The sequence below is a fragment of the Balaenoptera acutorostrata genome, chromosome 3 (assembly GCF_949987535.1).
Source record: "Balaenoptera acutorostrata chromosome 3, mBalAcu1.1, whole genome shotgun sequence".
Taxonomy (NCBI): domain Eukaryota; kingdom Metazoa; phylum Chordata; class Mammalia; order Artiodactyla; family Balaenopteridae; genus Balaenoptera; species Balaenoptera acutorostrata.
The window spans coordinates 45912901-45931759 of record NC_080066.1 but is presented as its reverse complement, the minus strand read 5'-3'; the positions used below and the strand labels follow the sequence as shown (position 1 = coordinate 45931759).

At 38.9% G+C, this 18859-nt stretch overlaps 1 protein-coding gene across 9 annotated transcripts in view; it reads right to left on the bottom strand.

Annotated features, from left to right (window-relative positions):
• CHD2 (chromodomain helicase DNA binding protein 2) overlaps positions 1-18859 on the bottom strand; it is a 120292-nt gene that overhangs the window by 79842 nt on the left and 21591 nt on the right. For 4 of the 9 annotated variants that reach the window (XM_007164986.3, XM_007164990.2, XM_007164984.2 and 1 more), the window contains 9 exons: positions 17982-18068; positions 16263-16324; positions 10184-10291; positions 7684-7824; positions 6284-6417; positions 4843-5068; positions 3420-3520; positions 2241-2285; positions 1889-2067 (listed from right to left, as the gene is read on the bottom strand). In XM_007164986.3, the coding sequence (XP_007165048.2) occupies positions 1889-2067; positions 2241-2285; positions 3420-3520; positions 4843-5068; positions 6284-6417; positions 7684-7824; positions 10184-10291; positions 16263-16324; positions 17982-18068 (1083 nt within the window). Of the gene's footprint in view, positions 1-1888; positions 2068-2240; positions 2286-3419; positions 3521-4842; positions 5069-6283; positions 6418-7683; positions 7825-10183; positions 10292-11887; positions 11951-16262; positions 16325-17981; positions 18069-18859 lie in introns of all 9 variants that reach the window. The other 5 variants (XM_007164983.3, XM_007164981.3, XM_007164982.2 and 2 more) reach the window with 2 other exon arrangements.

Here is an 18859-nt window from a genome sequence, read left to right as displayed (position 1 = left end):
AATGCTAGCCATGATTTCTGTGCTCTACACCAAAGCATAAGAATTTACATTTCACATCTGAATCACCAACCACACCCAACCCACCACGAGCTCTTGCATTGTGGTCTGTGTTCCCAAAGCCAGATTGCATCCCGAAATATGTTTTAGTTATGGCTCCTTTCCTGAAGTAAGTTTGCGAACATCATTAAATAGCACTTACTTTACATCATCTTTACAGTACAGCAGTGAGTCTCCTATTTTCATCTTGGCATTAGCTTACTCTAAACAATGCCTCTGGGAAAGTCTGTATATGCTAAATGCAGCGGAACTTTTACCATAACAGCATTTGTAAATTCTGAATTGCAGCCCACCTACCTTAAACCCCCAACTGTGTGAGTTTGGTTTTCTGAAGGAAAGGATGCTGCTCTCACCTCCAGAGGTGTGAAGAATTTGCAGTCTAGTAAAGCCATGTCTCTATGGTGTGCACAAAATGTGGACTCTGTGGCCAAATCAGTTTGGGAAACAATGGATTAAAAAGTTATATAAATTTCATGGCTCATGACTTTTCAAAGTCTAACATTCTTGTGTATGCTGTGAACTTACAGGAGAAACTCATTCAGGAATGCTTCCCAAAGTTATTTGGCCACAATAGTGTTTTTTTCAGGGAGCATTTCTCTGAAGATTAGCACTCTCTGGAATAGTGCCCCATCATGAGAAGTGTCATCCTAATAACATATTTGATAAGGTAATTATTGTTAGTTGCAGCCCTCCTTTGTGAGCAGCTGGCAGTAAATGGAATCAGACGCCTCTGGCTGCCCACTTCTGCCACGTCTGCCCCACAGTGCTTCTCCCATCTGACACCCCAGCTGCTGCCACTTCCCTCGTCCTCACACTAATTCTCCCTCCATGGGCTTCTACGACACCTTCCTGGTGGGACCTTCTGGCTTTAACAACTGCTTACTCTGGTCTCCAACAAATGGCCGTTAGATGAAACTTTCTAAACGAAATACTGTTTCCTGCCTGCTGCTCTGCTCAGGAGGGTAGGCTTAAGAATACCCACAGAATAAAATCCAAATACCCTCCAAGGCATTCAAGACATACACACTTTGACTCGCCAACATCACCTCCCTCTCCTCCTACCCTACCCTGAGGTCCGGTGGTCCTCCTACTGACTATAACAACATCTTTCTCTTAATATCTTTCAAGGGAGGCCAATAACCTGGGCCCCCTTCTGTCTGTCTAACCAGCTCCAATCAATTCTTCAAGGACAGGGCACTTCAAGCACCACAATTTCCTCGTTTTAAAACCCCTTCAACGATCCCTGTGGCTCAGTGACTCCTAGTTCTGGAATAGTCTTTATCACACTCATTGACCTTCACTTACACACTGCTTTTCACAGATAGAGGTTTGGTGCCATGAATTTGAATGTCAACCTCTTGGAGAAAGAGGCCATGTTTTACATAAACTTTTATTACTGAGGACCCAAGCGTACCAATTTACACAGGGAATGAATTCCAACGGAAGAAAAGGAACTGTACAACCAATCTAGCAAATAAAAGAGCCTATATATTTAGTTTATAACCTAGAATTCAGACACTCCCCTTTCCCGTCACTTCTCTTTAAAGTGCTTTAATTCTTTCCAGTATTCTCCACAATATCTCCAAATTAGATATATCTAATTGTGTAAATAAGATTAAAGAAGTCAGCAAAGCCATTACACAACTCATCCTCTCCTTTTGTTTTAATTATTTTCCTTTGATGTCAAGGTTAAGTCATTTTCTTTCACTTCAAAATAGGAATTATCACTTACTTTTGTAGTATTTTCTCTTCCCAACATCTACCTATGTGGCCAACCCTCTGTAGCAGTACACCTTCCCCCTGAAAACTCAAAAGCCAGCAGTCACCACACCTTGCATTCTCGTGTTGGGATGGTTTTTGAGTTGTTCCGACTATGGAAGCTGTCGATGCAGCTCTGGAATTTCTTTCCAATCAAGGCTTCATCTTCCCAGCTGCACTCTGAATAGGGCAGTCCCATCCATTTGCATAGATATTCAGGTTCATTGGAAGGTGCCGGCTTCCGACTGTGAGCTATTTCACATATAAAAATTTACAGATCAGCAACTGTCAATTAAAGGAGAGGAGTGACATTCTGTTTTATGTATAACCAAGGAAACACCATGTGGCAAAGCTGTAAATATTCTGCAAAACATGAACTGCTCTTAAATGCTAAACAGTATTTATAAACAAGATGTCTTGCTTACCTGGAAAATCTGTTTGACCCAGCGTAGATTTGCTCGTCTTCACAGCTAAATAAATGGAAAGCTGGGTAAGTTATCACCATAACCAAGAAAATGGTGACATGTTAGGTCCTATGAATAAGAGTACAAATATACTCTACTATCTCACGTCTTAAAAAAAGAAAAGAAAGAGCAGCCTATCTAGCACTTACCCCATCTCTCTGTTCCCCCTTTACAACAAGGCTCCCCTGGGGAGCTTTCTTCATACTGTCCCCTCACTCTCTCCTGAAGCCACCACCACATGGGTCCATCTCCCCAGGGCCAGGCCTGCTGCAAAGCTGAAGGATCAAGTCCCAGTCCTCTGTGACTGGCAGCGCCTCCTCCTGCCCGAGCCGTGTGACTCACCTGGCTCCCAGCACACCTCCCTCTCCTGGCTCTCCCCCTATCTCACTGGCTGTCCTTTCTCACTCTCCTCTGCTGGTTTCTTCCTGACTTCCAAAAGTTAGAATGCCCTCAGACTTCTACTCTCACCCCGTACACATTCTTGATGATCTCATTAAACCTTAGGCTTTAAATACTATCTATATACGGATTATATTCTCAAATTTAAATCTCCAGCCCAGACTGAGTTCTAAACTCCAGATTCACATATGCTACAGCCTTCACAATACTATCCACTTAGATGACTGAGAAGTATATCAAACTGACAAATATCAAAATAAGCTCTTGATTTCCGTTCCAAAAAGCAGCTCTTCCCTTAGTCTTTCTATCTCAGTAAACGGTACCTCTAGTCTCCTATTTGCTCAGGTCAAGAATCTCGGCACCATCCTTGCCGCCTCTTTTCCCCCATCTCCAAATCTACCGGCAAAGCTTGTTTGCCTTTCCTTCAAAATAAATCTAGGCATCTGTCTATTCTCCAAAAGTATACCTACAAAAATGCATTTTTAAAAAAATATTTATTTATTTGGTTGCACTGGATCTTAGTTGCGGCAGGCAGCCTCCTTAGCTGTGGCATGCATGTTGGATCTAGTTCCCTGATCAGGGAACGAACCCGGGCCCCCTGCATTGGGAGCGCAGAGTCTTAACCGCTGTGCCACCAGCGAAGTCCCGCATTTTTTTAATATATATATATTACTCCCAAAAGAAAAAGTTCTATTATTCCTGGAGCTCAAACACCGCTTAAATGAGTTTCCATGTACTTACCTATTACTCTTTCTACTATCTGATACTGTTTGTTCAGCTCTGAGGCCAGCTCTTGTTGGCAGTTGAAATATTCCACATCTTCAGGAGTAACCTTCCCTAACCTGGACAGAAGACAGACAGAAAAAATAAATACTTATTAGATTTGGGGGATCCATATACATCTATCAATGCAAAGTCAAGGTAGGAAAGGAAGCATAGTCTTTACTTTCATATGTCCCTTAGTAATCTTTTACTAATAATTAGGCTAGAGATTTTAAGAAAAACATGTAAGACTTACAGAAAACACTAAAAACCTTAGACTTATAGGACATACCAGTTGTTCTCTCTGATGTGGCCCATTAATAAAGAAACCTAAAAATAACTATTTTGTGTGATGAATTCATGTGATAAATTCATATATCTTAATAGACAAGGACAATAAAATTCTTCCAGATTTACAAGAAAACTTGCCTTTTTTCAAATACGTATGGGCTTTAGGCGTGATTAAATGTGGCTTTTTTAGAAAACCAGTTATTCATACTTATAAAACGATAACACCAGCAACTTGAAATTGAATACTGCTATAGCTTTCAAGGATTTTTAAAATTCTAATCGCTTTACAAACTACCCATATCTTAGGGATACATATTTTTGGTTTTGACTCAAAGAAAAAATTTCTGATTTACTGAAGTAGCATATTTTGCATAGTAATAAAACAGGAATTGGAACCCATTTGTCCCTATTCCTAACACAAAATAACCTCATCACATGACACTGACACATATGTCTTCGGGGGGAACTTATGCTTCTTTTCGTCAGTTTAGGTGTGTGTATGCTGTGACCCCACGTATGTCTCAGATGCAACCTAACATGTTCAAAGCTGTAAGTAAACTACAAACAACAGGCTATCACAGTTTCAGAACATTTCTGTCACATCATTTCTGTAAACTGCGTAAAACCAAGATTAGTTTAAAGTATATCATAACCCAGAGAGTTCTAGAATATTAACACCTGACATCCAAGCTACCCCAGCACAACCACAGAAAGTAACAAGGTGCTTAAGTACGTTAGCCTTGGACTCTGGCTGCCAGAATTCCAATCCTGGGCCCTCTCACAGAGTTGCTCTGTACCTCACTCTTCCCACAAAAAACATTTTGTTCAACAGTACAAATCTCGTAGGATTACTGTGAGGATTAATGAGATCATGTCTGAAAAATGCTCCATAAGCTAGCTATTATTAAACTCTACACACTTGGTGGCTATACACAAAAATATATACTATCTTCAGCTCACAGTTTTATAAAACGTAATCGTGGATGCCTCCACGAGATGCTAAAGGCAAAATTTGATTTTCTAGATAGCTGTGTTCTCCATGGACTAGTTAAAAACCTTCCCTTCCTCCAGGCTGCAAATGTACTTTTTTTATTCAAGATGGATAATGTACCATTGCTTGATTTCATCCTCTTTCTTCTTGAAGTTCTCTAGTTTTTTTAGGCCCTTCACTTTCTGCTGCTGTAAGGACTCTTCACTCTCCCACGTGCTATGGATATACGACCAGCCCTTCCACTTGATGAGGTATTGGACTTCGCCTTCATCCTTTTCAGGTTCAAAGTCGCCACTAGGGTCTCCGTTAGCTTCAACTGCATATACAGTAGTAGAAGCTCCAGTGGCTGAAAAAGGATTCAGTTAAATTTTTAAAAGTATATTAAACCAGACATTGAAAAGCTTCCCAAATACACAAATGTCTAAAGAGTCTCTTTATGGATGAAGCACCAAAATCCTTGGACTTGAAATAAGCAGAAATTCACAAACAATACAGAATGAACATGATCAACAATTTCAAATATTTTCATGATGCAAACCCAATTTTACTACTTAGAACATTCCAAAATTTGCTGGTGAAATCAAAGAAATCTCTGTATCCAAACACAATAAAAATGGAACAGCAATATCCTTTTGTTTTGGTCCCTACTAACTCAGAAAACAAATCTGTCTCTCCAGGAATATTAAGAACAAGGTAAGAGAATTTAAAATCTCCCCAATTACTCATCCACCCAAAACTCCCTGTTAACTCTCTTAACCTCAAGTAAGGCTGGATGAAAAAAAAAAGACAAAGAAAAATGAATTAGGTATTATTTTGATATTTCCTATATGGAAAGTTTACTTTAAAAAACTGAGTTGTGAGATATCTCAATTTGGATATAAAAATTCTTCACTACTGTCCAAATATGTATTTAACCCGTTTGATACTTATCACAAGGAGATTCAAAAACAAGTAACTAAAGGTAGATTTACTTAATGTTAATAATCAAGAATCTCTGCTGCATCACTGGTTTTTAAGATATTAAAACATCTTTAACCAGCTCAATTTTAAAACCTCAAAGACATATGGGACACAGCCCTACAGTCTCAGGTCAGTTTTTCTGTGGGTCAGAAAAACTTCCACATTTCACAACAAATACAGGCATGGACTGAAATTCATCACTTCAGAGCTGAATACATAAAATTTGGGCCTTACTGAGCAGATATAAAAAATAATTTGCTAGCTTCCAATGGCAGGGAAGGGGCAGCAGGTGTCATGTCTGGCCGCAAAGGTGGCAAGAAGCCCCTGAAGCAACCCAAGAATCAGGCTAAGGAGATGGATGAGGAAGGTGAAGCATTCAAGCAGAAACAGAAAGAGGAGCAGAAGTAACTCAAGGAGGTAAAAGCCAAGGGGAAGGGTCCCTGGCCACAGGTGGAATTAAGAAATCTGGCAAAAAGTAAGCTGTTCCTTGTGCCTGAGGCAATGATGATCTTTAATTCTATTCCTGTTTATAAACATCTGGATTCCCTACCATAACATCTGTTGCCACCTATGGCAAGAATGAAGTGTTGTCTTCACATACCTCCTTTCTTTCCCAGCCTTGAATCTAAGACCTTTTCAATAGTTTCACTATTATCCTGCTGTTCATCAACTCCTTCTCCAGTCATTTCAATGAGGTCATCTGAGTCAGTCTCAAAGTCATCGTCTTCTTTGTAACTGCATGAGGAATAATGCCGCATAAATGAGAAACTATCCTTTCAGATTCAAACATCACCATACATGATATCATTAGGACAAGGAACCATACCCTTTTGGCTCCAACATGCTGTTGTGCAGATCAGCCATGATAAAGTGGGCTCGAAGTTCATTTTTTTTTCCTGCTTAAAGTATTAATGCATGTTCACAGATAACTGCAGGAAGGCTAACTCATATTGCAAAATAAGAACTGACTACAGTGATTTCTGTAAGCAAGACATAGAAAACTACTACAAAGACACTCCTATGTTTTCATTTTTTAATGAGATCATTACTATGTATAAACAAGGAAACAACTACAAAGAAAGAAAATGCATGATAAATGAAAAAAATTACTAGTATTCTATTAGATAAGTAGGTCTAAGATTGAATATATCGACCCTGCATTTTGTCTCCCAATAACAAGAATATGAAATTTAAGTATTCTCAAGTTACTGAGCATACTTCCTGGTAATAAAATATTAAAATGTAACCTTCCGCCATATATTAACAACAAATGGTTTGGGAGTTACAGAAGAGAAAAACACAATTCTGGATGCAGTACAGCTATAGGAGGAAAAAGTGCTAAGCTACACATTAACATACTCAAAACCTAGTCCTAGCTTTCAAAGTATTAACTGGATACATTGAACAGGTTATTAATAACTCCAGGACTCAGCTTCACCATCTTTAAGTAGACGAAAAGAAACCTGCATATCCTCTAAAAGGAAATTAAATACCCTTTGATTCATATAAAGTAAAATATTTATGTTTGCATATTCTATTCCTTTATTTCATTTTCTATTAATGCTTCATAGTGTATCGTAAGCTTGATAAGATTATTATATCCAAATAACAATACATAAGCTGAAACTTAAAAGAATTTGTCTGATTCAAAGAGCAATTCAAAAGTGAAAATACAATCCTAATGTCCTTCCTAAAAAAGGATGTTATGAAATGAAGATAACATCACTACCACCTCAACGAAACATGAACTTGAAATAAAGCAGTTCTCTTCATAGGAATGAAGGCTTGAAATGAGTTATCACTATTCTTTCCATATTCCTATTGGCCAGAACCATTCTTTTTGCAAGAACCCTGACCAGATTTCCGAATACAACCTCAAGACACAGGTCATTATTTTTACCTATCAAATGCCTAATCCCGGACTTACCAGAACCAAGGTCTAGCCAACTACACTATCACCTTCCCTTCACACTAATGAAAACTTTCTGGGGCATCACCTACCTAACATTTTTAGCCGCTCTGCGGCGAGTCTGCCTTTTGGGAGCTTCATCATCTTCATCCTCATCATCAGAAGAATCTTGCTTTTTCCTCTTTCCACGCTGAGCCTTAGGTTGCTTTTTAACACGAGGTTTGGGCATTGCTCTAAAATGAGAAAAGAAAAAATGGCAAAGTCCTTACTTTATCATCTGCTGTCTACTTCAAATCTATATAATTGTTATTTCCCAGAGCAGGGTTCATATATAGGGATTAACCAGGGGAATGTTAGACATGAATAGTCCCAGGTCCCATTCCCTGAGATTCTAATTCACTAGAGATCTGCTTCACTAGAAACATGAAAGTGATTCTACTGCTGATACCCTTCAGTCATTTATAGGAATACAGTCAGCCCTCTGTATCTGCAGGTTCCACATCCGCATATTCAACCAACCATGGATCAAAAATGTATTTGCAAAAAAAAATTCCACAAAGTTCCAAAATGTGAAATTTGAATTTGCTGCGCATTAGCAGCTATTTACATAGCATTTACATTGTATTAGGTATTATAAGTAATCAACAGATGATTAAAAGTATACGGAAGGAGATGCATAGATTATACGAAAATACTACAGCACTTTACATAAGGAAGCGACTTGAGCATCTGCAGATTCCGGTATCTACAAGGGTCCTGGAACCAATTCCCCGCAGGGGACGAAGGGACAACTGTACTGTGGGTTCTGAGGCAACGGTTCTCAACTGTTCCTCAGGATCACCTGACATAAAAATACACATGCAGCACGTTGCTGATGGCAGCTCTCTGGTGGGCAATTTGGAAATATCTATCAAAATTACAATTTTATTTCTGGGAATCGACTTTACAGATATAGACTGATACAGGCACAGTAAGGTATTCACTGTGGTATTTGCAATAACAAAAGATTAGAAAAACTAAACATTCACCAACTGGGAACTAGTTCAATAAACAGAATACTACGCAACCATAAAAAAAAAGGGAGTTTTCTGTGCATTGATAAGGAAAGATTTCCAAGATAATGAAAGAAAAATGCAGAGAAAGATGCATGGAATGCTATCATCTGTATAAAGGAAGTAAAGGACAAGAAATAAAGACACATATATTTTTCTCCTATGTACATAAAATATACCAGGAAGGCTACCTGAGAGACTGTGCCCTGCCACAGACCAATGGAACGGGCTGAGGAGGTGGCCCCTCTAGTGACTCCCCTGCAGCCAGGACTGAGAGCCACAGACTAGGAGCTCTCAAAAGGAAATCCCCAAGTTCTCCATCAGTGGTAAAAAGGTGAAAGGAGAGAGAGGGAGACGGAAACTCACAATCATAGTCACCTGTTTCTCTCATACCTGCCACAACCAACACTACACAGACAGATGATCAGAGGTTCAGTAAATGATGGGTAAAATCTAGAAGACAGAACTGGAGTGGATTCCAGCCCTGAGAACTGAAACTGAGAAGAAAGGAGACAAAACTCATTGATGAATTTCCCTGCTGGGGTGGGAGGTGAGTGAGGGGTCAGGTACAACGTCCTAAGCCAGGGATAGACACAGGTTTGCTGTAAATGGCCAGAGGATAAGTATTTTTTACTTTCTCAGACAAGAGGCAAAGTTGAGGCCACTACATAGGTACTTATATAACAAGAGAAAATAAATTTTAACAAATATTTTATTGATGAAAGTCAAAATAAAATAATAATCATTGAGTACTTTTTTGTGTGATACAACATCTACTAACGAGAAGAATAGAATTCTTTTTGAAGGGATAACATTTCACTTCACTAGGGTTCAAATTTAGTGTTCCCCATCACCAAACTACAAATGTTCATCTATAAAAGCTATATTGAGTTCACAGGCCATACAAAAATAGGTGGTGAGTAGGATCTGGCCCAAAGTCAATTATTTGCCAAACTCATCCTAAGCAATACTGCAAGGAGGTAAATTTTCCTGGGGCCTCTCTGCCTCCTGCCTTCCGTTCCCCATCACCAATATCTTTCAATGCCATATGTCTGATCAAAAATTACCAGTTTCCTCTCATCTCCACCTGCTTCCTTCTCTGCACAGATTCTCCGCTTAACGTTATAAAGATTATGAGAACAGGATAATAACCAGTAAAGTATGCTTTGAACCCGCCAATTAGACTTAACAATTAGTTCTCCCAAAAAAAACCTGTACACTAGTTAAATACACAGGGAGCTTTTTTTAAGAGTGGAAGACACATTCGCTCCTCATAACTAGTCTGCCTGGAGTATGAACAGTAAGATCCACTCTGAGCTACGTACCATGCAAACACACAAAATCAATATAAGTAGCTCAGTAATCTAATTACTTGCTAATGATGCAGGCTGGCAAGAAGTTAACCAGGCATTCAAAATCCGGAATCACAACACACTGTACCCCATCAATTAAGGCCCTCGGGCTAGCACTACATCGTCCTTCTCAATCTAACACAAACTAAGCTCGACCAGAAGCAGAGACGTTCAAGCAAACACTGCACCTTCTGGGGACAGGTCTTCTGGCTTTCACTTTTTTTTGCTCTGGTTCGCTCTCTGCACTGGTGCCTTGTTCCTGTTCATCTTCTGAGGGTTCCCGTTTCCATTTTTCTCTGTGATCAAAAGCAAAGCAAAATTTTTTTTTCTGAAAGAATTCTTCAAGATTGTTTAGCTTGAAGAATCTGACAAATCTGACAATCTGATTAGCCAAAAAGGCAGAACATGTATATTTTAGATATTATGCTAAAAGATTTGTTCTAGCTCCATTTAAATTTTGGTTGTGTTCCTTCCTGGGCTGTGTAATATCTATTCCTATTTTATATCTGGTATCAAAAATAAATGAAAATGGAAGCTAAGGCTGTTATTTTTTAAACCATTTGTTCTGAAAAAAAAAAATGCTGCTAAATCTCTAATATTCTATTTTTATTTACTACTATCATTGACCAGATTGAAGCCATAATATATACTAGATCAGAGGTTCTCAAATTTTAGCATGGATCAGAAATACCTCAAGGGCTTATTAAAAGAGATTTTTGGGCCACAGCCAGTTTCTGATTCAGTCGGTGTAATGTGAGGCCTAAAAATTTGAATGTTAACAAATTCAGATGGTGCTGATACTAGTGAGAGACTTGAGAACTACTATACTAGTTATTTTAACATCTTTAGAATATACTGAGAAAACAATCCCCAAAATTATTTTTCAGTGATAAACCTACCACCTACTAAATAACCTGTTCAACTAATGAAGTAGCTTTTAATAATTATTAAATACAGTAGGTGTTCTTTTGCTCCTCGAGATCGTAGAAGACTTGGGAGAGCCATACCTTATAGGTGCCCTACTATCCCCAAACAGTTTTTGAAGTTTACTTGAATACCAAACAAGACATCACATAAACTCAGCTCATTTCTCACCTGCAGGGAAGAAGGAAGGAGCATATATAATAGCTACTGGGCATGAAATATCTAGAGGAAAAAAAAAAATTTAATAGGCAAGAACCTGGGGTTCTCTCTAAACAAAACAATTACCATTGTGCCTCTGGGTCTGTGTATAGAAAATGAGGTTATGCTAAAGACAACCCTTGCCAAGTTGCAAAGTCAAATCAATATTCTTCATGGGAGAGTAAGTCAAAGTAATAGTGGAAGAACCTTCCTAAAAGGTCCAGGAGCCACCCTACACTTGAATTAGTGGAAACATTACGGGAAAAAATGTTTTTCAAGCCTTCCATGAAAAGGCAGTGGAGCACTTCCACGTACATTACTCAAGTTCTACTGGCACTACCATTTCATATCCATTTACCTAATAGTAGGTCACTCTACGTGGGCAGGGTATCCTCGTACCAGAGCTTAGCACAAAGGCAGGCAAATGGAGATACAACTTTGTTAAATAAAGAAATAATTAAAGAATGAGTCCTCTCAGACTGTCAGACAGGTAGGGTGCTTTTGGAAGCAGACTGGTAAGATATTAAGGCCTACTATTGTCACCTAATACCCTTCACTCTCTCTTTAAAGCAAACTATACTCTGGGCACCTGCTTTATTCTCCTTGCCTAGAGCCTCGTACAATAAATGTCTGCTAAGGAATCCAAGGAATAGATGGTGACGGCCAGGAAGGAAAAAACGAAGATGTCCAGCAATTGGGAGATTGGCACCTAAGGCTACAGTCTCCCTTGGGCCAAGTCCAGAACAGTTTACCCTTTAGAAGGAACTCACACAGTCAAACTGGAGAGAAGTGGTTTCACAGGAAACAAGCTTGAAAGAACATGCACGTAAGACCTAAGGGAGAGCAGATCAGATGAGAAAGATCCACAGTCAAGTATTATTTGTAATTTACATAACTCTGCCAGAAATTGAGAATCTATATCGGGGTAGCTAATAAGGTCCACTTCCATAACTTTAGGAGACTAAACTGGCAGTAAACACTGAGAGAATGGATGTTGAGTCTAGTTTTCCAGTTAAACTGCAGATTTGTAGACTTACAGACAACCAGGAGGACTTAGAATCTCCCAATGTAAGAATGTACAAAAAATTAGCAAATCGTCTGGTCCAAAGGCCTCTTCCCAGGTAGGGGGAAACTCAAGCCCAGGGAGAACAAGCTGTTTGGGACATGTCAAATCCCCAGCCCTGCTACTCTCAACCATAACCTACTGAAGACCGTAGAATCTGCAAACATTAAAGCCAGGCTTACACATTCTGGGAGGATCTGAACAATCAGAGGCTAAAAGATCTAAATGAGTTTTATGTATGCGTATTTGAAATTGGCTGGATTACTTCAAATTTCATTTTAATTTTCCAGAATAGAGGGGGGAAAAAAAGTAAGTTACAACCAGCAATACTAAGTCATTCCGTATAAGGGGTGAAAAGGGCAATCAATTACAAAAAGATTACTGCCCAACCCTGGCTCTCCAACAGGTGAAACCGATGTCCACTTCTAGTTTGCTAGCTTCTCATATAATGCAAATTTTATGAGGGAGACTCCCTGACTAAGCCGTACGTTATATGCTGGGCTACAAGGAAGAGAAGTCTAAAATATGAGATCGTGATTAAAATATTTTTCATACATTAAAGGAGACTTGAATTGCCAGATCCAGCTCTAAGAGGCCATCAATGGGATTCCCTAAAAGGGAATCAATGGAATTTTTGCCAAAATTTTGGGAACTGGGGAGAAAAATATCAAGATTTGGCCACTGAGGCCTCAAGGCAATATAAATAGATAGGAAAAAGTCAGAATGCAAGTTAACTGGGTATAGTTTTCTTCCTTTACTAAGAAAAGGTGGTTGGTAGGACACAAATCAAATCTGAACTATAAAGGAGGGAAGGAACAAAAGCCATTTTTAAATAAAATGGACCTAAACTCTGGTCAAGAGCCACTGAGGCTTCCTATTAACTGTCTCTCTAAGAGCTCAAAGAAGGGAACTCCTTTCTCCTCCACTTTAGAAGGCAGGTAAGGAAAAGAGGGAAAGAGTTGCTTTAACTTCACTGATTTTCAGTAGATTTTCCCGAAGAGAATGCCTTTCAGTAGCAAGTCCCAGTGAAGAGGGGAAATCTGGGGCTAACGAGGATTCTCTTCCACTGTCACAGGACTGTGACAGACTTTCAATTCAAAGCAGTGGAAAGGGAGAAATAACTATAATCCCAGGAGAATAGCTTCAAATGATTACAGCTGAAATACTTTTTTAAATTCCAGTTGGGAGAGAGGGTTTTGGAACCACTGTACAGTGGGGTTAAGCACTACTGGGACCGTCCCGAGTCAGGAGAAATCCCACACAACATTTCACAAATTAGGGTAACATTCATAGGGACCACATAAAAAAGGGTTCAATGATCAAAACAGCATGAGTGGGTGAAGCAAAACGCAAAATTTTGTTTGTATGACTTTAAGTCAGGGGTTACAATCTCAAATACCCACTGGGGCCAGGTAAGGACTGTAAATGGGGTCAAATGGAGAACTCACGGCCTCTCCAAAGGTTACAAAGACCAGTGTTATACGGGGCAGCATTGACAGCTTTTCTCAAAAACTAGAAATCTAGATTCGTACATACCGTCCCTCAATTTTCAACACTGCCAACTAATTCAAAAAATGTTTTCCTCTTCTAAGCTTTTAAAATGCTAATTCACATGACTCAAGGGGAGTTACTCCCTTCCAAGACTCTACCTTCAGAAGTGTCAATGTCATAAAAGCAAAGAAAGTCTGTGAAAGTGCTCTAGATTAATGAAACCTGACAACTAACACATATTTAACCCTAGATTGGATCCTGTCGTGGGGGTGGAAAAATATTATGAAAGACATTATTGGGTTGACTGACAAAATGGGAATATAAATTAGACCAAGGGGTTGTAGCAATGTTAAATCTATTTACGTTAAAACTGTATTGTGCTTATGAAAGAAAACATCCTTATTCTTAGGAAATACACACTTAGTACTTGGGGGTGAAAGACCTTGATGTATGAATCTTAGTCTGAAACGTGTGCAATATATAAGGAGAGCACTCACAACGATAAAGCAAATGGGGCAAAAATGGTAACCAATGGTAAATCTCAGTAAAGTACACAGGCATTCTTTGTACTACTCTTATTCTTACAATTTTTCTACAGTTTGAAATTAATTCCAAAAAAAAGTTTAAAAATGGCTCCTTTTAAAAACTTTAAAATCTGTGATACAATCTGCAGGGCAGAGTTTCAGAAAAACACTTCCGTGTGCTAATATTTCAAAATTTCCACTCCCTTTGAGTGAGTCTCTCAATTCTGAAATTCATGTGCACACACACTGGGTTCTGTTACCCTTGCTCAGATCACAGAGGCCCCCGTAGTGCTGTGCCTTGCAACCTGAGCCTTAGCAGTTGCAGGACCTCCTCTAATTCATGTTAGAAGGGAAGAGGTCCCCATAAGCCCTAGTACTCTCCAGCTGCCCAGAGGATGACAAGAAGTGAGGCCAGCCCAGGGCCCAAATAAACAAGCATGAGGAAAACCTCAGCTTATGCTAAATTCCTATGGAAGCGCCCAGAGGTAGAAAAGCAGCATCACAGAAGACACAAACCCCCCACAAGGAATGAAAAGGTTCTACTCAAGGGAAGAAAGGTCCATGAAGTCCCCTGAGAGTTGCCAACTTTGGAGAGCTCTCAGGATTGATAGGAGAGGGAAAATAAATATAGAAGCCAGTCAAAAGAGTAAGTCTGATGTGTTACACAGGGACTGAAAAAATGGAAGGCTTCTCCACACCCAGATAAAGCCATTAAAATGAGGAGTTCAGGGACTTCCCCAGCGGTCCAGTAGGTAAGACTCCACGCTTCCACTGCAGGGGACAGGGGTTCGATCCCTGGTTGGGGAATTAACGCAGCACGGCCAAAAAAAAGAAAGAAAAAAAATGAGGAGTTCACGTTTTCAAGTACAGCCCATTTAGATTCCAGCCAAGAGACCAGCAGAGTGTAGCCAGACAGTGGAGGAAAAAGCACATGCATGGACTTCCCAAAAGCCCCCAAAAGCCTGGGAAGCTGAGAACAGAGTCTCCCGAGCAGGCCCTGGGACTGGGGAAGAACAAGAGCCTTCTGAGCTGCCAAGAAGTACAGGCTTGCCTACAGTTATCATGTTCTCCAACTCTAACGAAATATTTAAAACACAAATGAAAATCGTTTGCCCTCTGGGCAGGGCAATATTAAATACTACTTGACTTTTCTTTGCATAGTTTCTAATAACCCTGTTAGGTCAGCAGAATAAGTATTACTCTATTTTGGAGAGGAGGAAATGGATTTTAAAAACTCACATTACTTTGCTTTAGGCCAAACACTTAAATTAAGGATTACTAATACTTTAAAACAGAGAATATATAACTGGGGCTCTCAGTGGGAGCCAAGGACAATCGTTTACCATGAGAACCCCCTGAATTTGTGTGCAGAGTTTTGAGTATTCTTCTGAGGAGACGGGCTGTAGAATTTAGTTTGTCAAAGGGATCCACACATCCCCCCAAAAAAGATTTTTTAAATTATTTCTCCCCCCCCAAAAAAAAGTCAAACTTTTTTTACCATAAGTAGAATTTTTTAAGTTTTAAAATAACAAATATATAATCTATATCATAAAGGGCTTTCACATTAAGCCCATGAATTAAAATTTTCTGGCTTATGAACTGCAATAGTAAAACTACATGGAAATGACAATGTGAAATTTCATACTAAAATGGGTGTCCAACCAATATAACTTTGCCATGCCAACACAAAGAACAAATGAAAAGGAAAAACAGCCAATCTAAATGTGTTCCTTGTTTATCTAGAACAGAATACCAAATGCCTATATGTTTGATATTCGTGCACATTTTTAAGAAAAAAAATAACTGGGCTAACTGGGCAAATCAGATGGAATAGCTGGGGTTTGCCCCAAAAAGTAGCCCAACACCTACATGTGAAAAACTAAGAATCCTGGGTTTCAAATGCCACTGCTGCTGCAGCAGATTCAGATGAACAGGAATCCAAGATAGCAAGAGACAGAAGTGGACTCTGGGCCCCGGGGTGCACTACAGACACAATGAAGGCAGTCCCAGAAATGCTCACATGTTCCAAACTACCAAATTAAGTAATCTCCCCCATGAAAGACTTACTGTTTTTTCAGCTGCCTCTGGCCTCTTCTTTTTGGGCTCCCACTCTCAGACCCGCTACTTGCCTTCAGTGTGTGAGGGGGAAAAAATGATTACAGACTTTAATTCACAGTTCTTAGGGATAACACTACCCCCTGGTTCAACAATCTACTCAATATAACATTATTCAATATGAGTTTTTAGACAGAAAGAAACCTAAGCATCTGATTGGTGGTGCTCACTTTTCTTTTGCTTTGAAAATTAATTTGTCTGTTACTGCTGAGTTACCTCTAACGCCAGGAAATATTTTTTTCAGCTTGACTTCTGAAAGAACACAGTCCAATAAAATGTTCTGTGATGATGGACATGTCCTGTATCTGCAGTGGCCCACAGAGCAGCCAGCAGCCACATGTGACTGAGCCCCTGAAATGTGGCTGGTGTGACTAAGGAATGGATTTTTCATTTTACCTAAATTTAATTAATACACATTTTAAAAGACACATGTCTAATGGCGACCAAACTGGATGCTGCAGATATAGACTGTCACACAAAAATGCCACACATTTAGTGCGCCATTAAAGGCGGTACCTACGGACCTGTTTCATTTCAGACTCATTAAAGAGCACGGTCAGTCATGAGCCAGCAGCCCTCTGCTAACAGCATAGGCCAAGGAAATTTGCAGTTACAGACATCTGAACAACTCTTTTTTTCCCCCAAGTTAAGCAAATTGGCAAACTACTCCCATTGCTGTTAGTCTTGTGCCCTACAGAGAATGTGTTAATTTATACACAAAAGAGAGAAGATGTGGTTGGTTATAACAAACATGGAAAAAAGAAAGGTAGCTAAGGTAAACCAGCTCAGAGGTCACTGAAAATAAAACACCATAAATGCAATGCAGGTGTTATGGTCAATTACTACCCCAAACTCACTAACCTTTGGCTACTAATATGTAACTTTCATCAGAAAGATATTATATATTTAAGAATAGCAAAGTTCTCCTAAGAATGCAGAGAGGGGACATTTCACTGAGAGACCAAAGAACGTGTCTTCAGAATGCAGTCTATAAACCTAACGTAGAGGTAAAACTTAGAGGATTTCCACAAAAGCATCACACAAACTGAGAAAAGGTCTGATTCTATAGAAACAACAGAACCCAGTATATAACACTAACTTTAAAAACCATCAATCTATTCAATCTCTGACAATTTGATCAGAGAGTAAATATGTGTTAAACATTTTATACTGCACATTAAAAATGAACTAGGAAACCAAATTTAAACCATTTGGGTAAAATAAAATACTTAAGTTAAGCAAACTCTCCTTCCTTTCTCAGCAGTAAATCTGAAACTACTTCCACTGTTACATTTGCTTAGTTACCCAGGTAACAAAATCTAGAAGATTTAGAAACTAGATATTTTAAAAAGTAAACTTCTTGCTATAATCAACTGCACTATGAGAAATATTAAAAAAAAAAAAAAAAGAGAGAATTCAAGGCCAGTTCTATATAATACTCTAACTCTCTACTAGAGCATTCACTATGACATGATCTTTCTGGTAATTTTATTTTTTTAAAAGGCCACATGTGGCTTTTCTTCTGTATTAGATTGAGAAAGCTCACTTTCGAGTCACTTAACTCCCATGCCTGAAGTTCAGTCTCGTTAATGGTAATACATGTCAGAGTCAAAAAGGATAAGATAATTAAGGAGTCTGAATGTATCACCTTAAAACATTTTTTTTTCTTACCTCCTCCTTAATATTAAATCGTGATGGTTCTTGTCTGCTTCGGTTTGACCGCCTAACCCCATAAACATCAGGATATTCTTCCCACATCTGTAAAATTAATAGACCACGCATGAATCGTTTTTTCTTGACCCCCATTTACTATTTACATTACTGGAACATGTACTTCAATTTAAGAGAATTCAATTAGTTATTTGGTTATATATCAGAAGGGTTGTTTTGTTAGCTTTGTTTATGAGACAGTGAAGGGCCATCTTTAAAAAGAATAAGGCATATTATCCGAGAACTCATTAAAGTTGTAACGATGCCTCTTCATTACTAAATGGCATTAAACTAGAGGTCACACTGCTTACCCACTGTTAAAATATAAACTTACAGTGCAATAATATGGCAACATAGGAGAACAACTGCTTCCACTAAAGACAAAATATTTACTGATGAATTTTAAGTCCCTAATGCTTTCAGTTTCAGCTTCGACTGCACAAGACTCATCTGAGAAACTCAAAAAAATCAGCAGGGCCCCACCACCAACTCTCATTAAATAAGAATCAGTGCATTTGCATATTTTTTTAAATTCTTCAGGATGTGTAACATGCCAGATACAGGCAAATTCGGTATTTCTAACATTTAGCTAGAAGTTCTCAGAATGAGACCCACTGGCACCCTTGCTCTAGCACACTTCATTTTATTCTCTAACAGTAGTTAACCCTTTGCCTTTAAGACCTGATTTTTAGTAACAATCCTCACTAGTGATCAAACAAAGTTTAAAGAGGAATCAGTTGAAGAGAACATTTTTTTCACAACATACTGACACCATTTTATTAAAAGACTCAAATCAATAAATATAAAAAATTATAAAAGGCCCCCCTTCTTCTACCTCT